We start from the raw sequence: 7382 nt of genomic DNA, 5'->3' as shown, positions 1-7382 counted from the left end.
AGCACGGTCATTTGAAAAGTAACATTCCAATGGTTCTCTACCACCGTGAGGTAAGAACTAGAGCCTTGGACATAGTTTAGGAAAACCTAAAACTTTGGTTACTCATAAGATAGGTTCCAAATGTCTTCTCAAGTTTATAGGAGAATACAATTCCTACTCGATAAATTCAAGATTAATTTATAATAAGATTATTATGTGAAGAAAATATTTCTTCACAATTACAATTTCCTCTTTAATCAAGGTTGAAAAGGATTAATGTAATGCTTGATAAAAATAATACTGCTTACAAGTGATAAGAAAATGTTTCTTTTCTCTTCAATCTAGGTTGAAAATGATTAATGCAATGCTTAATAAAAATAATATTGCTTACAAGTTTTGAGGTATGAACCTTGATACAATAGCATAGAGTTTCTTCAAGGATAAATTATATTTTCTTATATATAGAATGCATTGCTTGAAATGAGGTACCTCTTATGACCCCATCCTTTTTAATCAACTTAAATAAAATTGTGAAGGTATGATTTCACTGTCTCATAGTTGATTTCTGGGTAAAGTTGTGAAGCTTCTCCAACGTTGGCTCCAATGTCAAAGTCATAAGTCTTTCCATCATAGAAAATGAGGTGAAAGAAACCCATGACTAACTTGTGTGAAGAATCTGTAATGTAATAATAACAATAAAGATATTAATGAAGGGATAGACATCAATGAAGGATTCTTAGTTTAGAATGAAAGCTTAGCTAACAACCATCTTTTCCCTTAAATTATAATTAATAACACACACCATATTCACTTAAATAAATGCATTTTGTATTTCCCTTCATCTTGCCAAATTTAAGATTATATCAAGGGTGATTTATGTTTCTTTGTTTTGCTTACCAATTCTATTAACTTTTTCATAAATTTAATGCTACAAGCATTAAACACTCACTTTTTTATAGTATGGTGATGATTTTAACTCACACCCGCTTTTTAACCCACCCCTTGTTGGTGGAGTTGGGGGGATGGGGGGCTCGCATAGTTGTGGGTAATAGAGCTTCAAGCTCCACCACCATAACATTAATCACTCACTTAAAATGTTGAACTTGGATCTTGTATGCAACTAAAATTGAATGCTTATTTACTTGGAAGGGCTATGGTGAAATATATCAACTAATGTAAAACAAAAACTTAAGGATATTTTGCTAACCTTTCATAATAAATCAATTGTTGCAAAGCAAAGAACTTGACAATATCATACTAACCTTTCATCTCCACAAGCCATGCATCCACAGGGATGTGGGTCTTTTCAAGAACCCTCCCATGTTCCTCTTCCCAAATGGCCACCACCTCATTTTGAGAGAGGATGTTTGCTGGTGGACGAATATATATAGTTTTATTGATTGCACGAGGGTCTTCAATTGTTTTGATTGTATAAATTGCAACATCCTCCTCTCTCACCCAAATCACTGCGCTTCATTGGAGGGAAAGACAAAAATCTCAACATTCAAATAATCCACATGCACTTTGATTAATTGCTATATGGAATGCGAGCTGATTGATAAATAAAAGAACATGCAATAGTATCAAAACTACTTCGATTAATTGTTATATGCAAACTACAAGGCATCTGAGTTGATTGACAAATATACAAGTTTATGCAATAGTATCAACTACTCTCGAAGAGAAAAAAAAAGTAAAAGTAATAAATATCAAAATTATTCCTTGTAACATTAAATAAAATGTTTGTAGGATACCTTTAATTAGGTTTGTTCATGAAGTGTAAATTTTTATAATAGTACATTGTATGCTTAAATTAACATTTAGCTTGAAGTATTATTTCAATTAATATTAAGTTTTACCTTAGGTTAATATTACATTAAATTTTTATAATAATACATTGTAAGCTTAAATTAACATTTACCCTGAAGTAGTATTTCAATTAATATTAAGTTTTACCTTAGGTTAATATTAAAAAAGATCAAACTAATATTATAATTATACTTTAAATTAATATTTTAAATTAATACTTCAGGGTAAATTAACATTTACCCTGAAGTAGTATTTCAATTAATATTAAGTTTTACCTTAGGTTAATATTAAAAAAGATCAAACTAATATTATAATTATACTTTAAATTAATATTTTAAAAAAATCATATTGAGGTAATGCTTCTCCCTCGTTAGCATGCATGTAGCTGATTGCATTAGAACACACAATTTTTAATGGTTGAATTTGATATCAAAAAAGCTCTAATTTTATGAAGTTGAAAAATGCTTTTATTTATAAACTAGAACGATGTTGATTGATAACTTGTTTGGGGGGCTTATTTGGTTTGGTATCTAGTAGTCCAAAACCCTATATTTTGGTGCATAGTTTCCAAGCTAACTTTGAGAACACTACAATTTAAAGTCTAAGACTAAGAAATGTCCATGGCTTGACTTTAATGGGTTTATGTTCCTTGGCTTCAAGATAAAATATAGAGAAAGTAAGATATGATCTCAAGGCATATTTAGTCTAAGGATTTAAATAATCAAAAGAAGAAGCTTTATTTAAAATAGGTGGGAGGATGGATAATGTAGAGTATGTTCATGAGTCCTTGTTGCTAGCAATATTGCATTTGCCATCATAGGATACATCTCTGTTTAGTTCAATGTTAGTTCTTAGAAGATTATGAGAGAGGGTTAAATTTTGAATACTTAATGTTAAGAGATAAATGAGGGCAATATGGCTTATGCACACGATGTACAGGCGGCCTCGATTTGCAATCATGCAATCTTTTACCATTACTGGGGTGGCCAAATGAGTTTCTTGTCTTATCATTTGCATGCATTGCCACCTATAAAATTTTGGGGAGGATGACCAAGCATGAATCACATCATGCACAAGACCCCATGTTCTCCTCATCATGCCCTCCACATTAGTACATCCGAGGCTTACCTTCTCCCCATGACCATTTCATCCCACCACGCTTGATCACTTTTAGGGTACCCTTTTTATGTTGGGCTCACACACATAGCCCAATTGTAGCCTATCCATTGGTGGCCACCAATGCACACCATGCCAGACAATATTATTTTAGGTCCAATTGTGATTAATTAAGGTCCTAACTTTTAAGGAGGTTATGGCACAATGATTTGGTAGGGGGTGCACAAAGATGTAAAGAGGGTGGACAATATCGTATTTTTGTTGAAGTTTCCTTCATAAATAGCTAGCAATATTGAGAATTAAATTGTCACATGACACTATCATAATTATAAATGCAATGTTAGTGGTGGTTAGGACTTAGTACATTGATTATCTTGTGATATTGTGGTGTTTAGGCCTTATTACGTAAAACTATATTAATCATCATAAGATATTATAGTGGTTAGTACGATGCTATTTTGTAGAAAATAGGAGCATTAACTATTATAAGATATAGTGATTAATATATTGTCACTATTGCACACTAGGTGACTTGGTAATTACCAAATCACCTAGTTAGCATTACAGTGTGGAGAAAAAAATAGAAGCATTAATTCACAAGTTCACGAAAAAACATTTTTTACAACAAATACAAAAACCTTCTACATAGAAGATTTCATTTTCATGATTAAAATTAAAAATTTCAATTTTTTTTCCACATAATAAGAAATTAAAACATTCAAATCTAAAACTATGCTTCAGAACACCTTTTTATATATAAATTTAAACATTCAAGAGAAAATGTAAAATGAATTATTGTGGAATGAAGTAGGTATATTGAAGAGAAAATATAGACAATACGTACAAGATGAAGGCTGCAAAAAAGGAGCTAGGTAGTGAATTGTCAAAAAAGGCCATATACATACTATAACAAAGAAAGACATATCAACGTTAGCTTTAAAAAGAAAGGTGATCCAAAACACTTGTTGCTACATAGAAAACTCATTATTTGTAATATAATATATTCTTGAGTAACGGACCAAGACAAACAATAGATCTATAAAAAGCAACAGCCAAAACACTCCTTACTACTTAAGTACTAGAGATTACATCACCCTAGATTCTCTAATTGCTACTACTTAAAAAAAAACATAGTCATACAAGTACTATTGATTGCCTTATTTCTACCACTATAGTCACATGAGGACAATTGATTGCCTTATTTCTACCACTATAGTCACATGAGGACAATTGATTACGTGCAGCCTGGGCATTAGGCACTACTATACACTGCAATGTTGACTAGGTGACTTGGCAGATGCCAAGTGGACACCCTAGATAGCCTCTATAATTACATCTTAAGACTTAGAATCACAAATACATACATATACTATTATTTTTATCATAGTATAAAAATTTGTGATTATTATATATAAATTCTAAAAACATTTTGATGACGTTAGTGGGGATGTCGTAGTATCTAGTCCTTACTATGCATAATGGAGTTGATAGTTATATAGTCTTGTGGGTTGACTACCATAAGTATATAACATGTACATTCCTAAAAGGTTGATTCATCTAGGTATATAATTCAACCGTATTAATTAGCGAACATGCAGATTTCACATTGTGAAGTTTTCGTCCGAGTTGCGGCCAATTGATATCGTGCTTATTCTTTCTATCTTTAGCGGTGCATTTGCCCTATCAACTACTTATTTACTGTACTAATTGTTTCTATTTGCTACTTCCCTTAGTGCTAGGCTTCATTATGGCTAAGTCTGCCTTGCATCTCCGGAGGTTTGACAGAAACTTAGTATGAAGGGCTTTGTATGAATATATGCTCTTATGTGTGTGTGTGTGTGTTTGTGTGTGTGTGGAGTGTGTGTGTGAAAGCATATCTTGATACAGAGTTCTACACCCACTATTGGGCACTGATGACGTTAGTGGGGATGTCATAGTATCTAGTCCTTACTATGCATAATGGAGTTGATAGTTATATAGTCTTGTGGGTTGACTACCATGAGTATATAACATGCACGTTCCTAAAAGGTGAATTTGGGCATGTTCCTGGATTTATCTAGGTGTATATATATATATATATATACATATGTATATATATATATGTATATATATATATATATATATATATATATATATATATGTATATATGTATATATGTATATATGTATATATATAAGATTTTAATAATGTTTATTTGTTTTTGTGCTAGTCAACAAATCTTATACTCCTAAAATTTGCAATTCAAGAAAGGGTATTGTTTTTATTTTTTAAGGTCAATTCCCAAACTTTGTCATTTGCTCGATACTAGACCTCGATTTTTCATGAACACTGGGTTAGTACAATGATAATTCATAAAATATGAAGAGAGAGAGAGAGAGAGAGTGAGCTGACATGGTTAACATTTGTAATAATCTTAAGGGTTGAATGATGGCATTAAACTGACACGGTTAACATTTCTAATAACCTTAAGGGCTTAATGATGGCATTAGACAAGGTGAAAATGTGTGTGTGTGTGTGTGAGAGAGAGAGAGAGAGAGAGAGAGAGAGAGAGAATCCTTTTCTAGGTGAAAGTGTACGCTATGGCCCTAGGAGACCTTATTCTTATAAGGAGCTGTAAGGTGAGATTAAGTGACCTTTTTTATTGCCGTCGCCATAGATGTCGACACGATCGGTGGGCGGCAAGAATCGGCCGTATTGGGCAAGGCCAGCCAAGAAGTAACCGGCCAAGCAGTTGGCAGAAACGTAGGTGTATGGGATGCCTGCCTCCTCGATAGCCCGCCTAACCTGTCTCTTGGCAGCAAAGATGTCACCCGTTGGCGAGGGGCAGTCCACATGGCGGTCTGGATCCATGCCATACTCGGAGGGCAAGAACCTCTACAGCCCATTAAAACACTAATCAGCCACCAGATCATCGCTTATCAGTTGACTTGATCAACTATACTTACTTGCAATCATTGATTCGAAGCGCAGGAAAATATGATTAGGGTTACCATTAAACCTTTACAGGCCATTAAAGATAACAAATATACGATATTACTCGTCGAGCAGTCAGCACGCTACAATGGACATGCAGTAATTAACACGCTACTTGACTCGCATCAACTAGGGCAGCAAAATATGATTAGGGTTACTATTAAACCTGTACAGGCCATAATTAAAGATAACAAATATGCCCTATTACTCGTCGAGCAGTCAGCACGCTGCTTGACTCGCATCAACTAGGGCGGCAAAATATGATTAGGGTTACCATAAAACCTGAACAGGCCATTAAAGATAACAAATATACACTCTCTCTCTCTCTCTCTCTCTCTCTCTCTCTCTCTCTCGAGCAGTTACCACGCTGCAATGGGCATGCAGTAATTAGCACGCTACAATGGGCACTCTTTGTTACCTCCACGTTTCCTGCTTCTTTCATAGCATCAATTAGCTTGAGTTGATCTAGTAGCTTCTCCTCAGCCATGGCTGATATTACTACGTCCACTTGTTTAACTGCAGCTACCAGGCTACTGAAGTCCTCTATGGAGCCCTGCTTTTGAAAAAATATCATTAGTAGAGATAATGCTGCTTTTCTCTAGCTTAATCACAGCTAAGCATACAGATCACGCACCGTGCTACAAAGATTTTAGGTGTTGTTTACTGTAAAAAAAATCTATGATCTTTTTGGGCATTTGGAAATGATTTTTACAACTAAATGAAAGAAATGTTGTTTATTGTATCTCATGCTTGATCTATTACCTTTAAGAGGCTAGCGCCGGATCGCTTGAGAGACATGAAGTGTTGGGCCTTGTGCACATCAAATGCTACATCTGGGCGGACAAGAAGAAAGGTCGGGTGCCCAAATTCCAAGCTTGCACGAGCAATGTGCTTGCCCATGTATCCACTAGCGCCCACCACCAACACGCGTGCTCTAGTCCTGCCTGGCTTCATCATCTTTTGATCTCCTTTTCTCTCTCTCTCTCTCTCTCTCTCACACACACACACGCACACAAAACAAACACAAGGATTCCACTACCTAGCACTTGTCTATATACCACCATCACCATACAAAAGGATAGCCCATTCCCCTATCAATTCAAGGTAGGTAGAAAGGCAAATTGCCAACCACAATAAACCTTTTAACAAACCCAATAGCCAGCTTACCAAATTGACAATTTGAGCATGCTTACAAAATACACACCATGAACCTAAGCATGCTATTGCGGGTTATGATATCAAAAGTACAAGTAGAAGGAGTAATTATTTGGCAATGTCCTACGGCTACCTCCCATATGTACCCTATCATATCAAAGTATAACTAGTAATTATATTGCAATGCCCTTCTACTACCTTCCATATCTGCCCTATGATATCAAAAGTACTAGGAATTATTTGGCAATGCCCTACAACTACCTTCCATATGTACCCTACGGCTATTAAGAGTACCAAGAATTATTTGGCAATGCCATTTGTTTACCTTACATAGTGACTTTGTTGTGAAT

General features: G+C 34.7%; 1 protein-coding gene across 1 annotated transcript; it reads right to left on the bottom strand.

Annotated features, from left to right (window-relative positions):
* Nucleotides 1-244: 244 nt before the first annotated feature.
* LOC147640997 (bifunctional pinoresinol-lariciresinol reductase-like) lies at nt 245-6911 on the bottom strand. The gene is made up of 5 exons (XM_086817087.1): nt 6640-6911; nt 6296-6430; nt 5538-5778; nt 1242-1445; nt 245-655 (listed from the first exon to the last, which is right to left on the bottom strand). Exons 1-5 carry the CDS (start codon nt 6832-6834, stop codon nt 498-500), a joined length of 933 nt encoding a protein of 310 aa, XP_086673213.1. The 5' UTR covers nt 6835-6911; the 3' UTR covers nt 245-497.
* Nucleotides 6912-7382: the final 471 nt, after the last annotated feature.

Source organism: Cibotium barometz, chromosome 2 (assembly GCF_041138505.1).
Source record: "Cibotium barometz isolate CiBa-2024 chromosome 2, ASM4113850v1, whole genome shotgun sequence".
Lineage (NCBI taxonomy): Eukaryota > Viridiplantae > Streptophyta > Polypodiopsida > Cyatheales > Cibotiaceae > Cibotium > Cibotium barometz.
The sequence above is the reverse complement of the archived record's forward strand: the minus strand, read 5'-3'. Positions and strand labels throughout refer to the sequence as shown.

What these genes read in the sequence shown, in the direction of transcription:
- LOC147640997 (XM_086817087.1), bottom strand. Translation starts at nt 6,834, where the DNA reads ATGATGAAGCCAGGCAGGACTAGAGCACGCGTGTTGGTGGTGGGCGCT. An exon ending in TGGCGACGGCAATAAAAAAG is followed by an intron (nt 1,446 to 5,537) that starts GTCACTTAATCT and finishes AATGAAGCGCAG; the next exon opens with TGATTTGGGTGAGAGAGGAG. An exon ending in ATGGCTTGTGGAGATGAAAG is followed by an intron (nt 656 to 1,241) that starts GTTAGTATGATA and finishes ATTACATTACAG; the next exon opens with ATTCTTCACACAAGTTAGTC.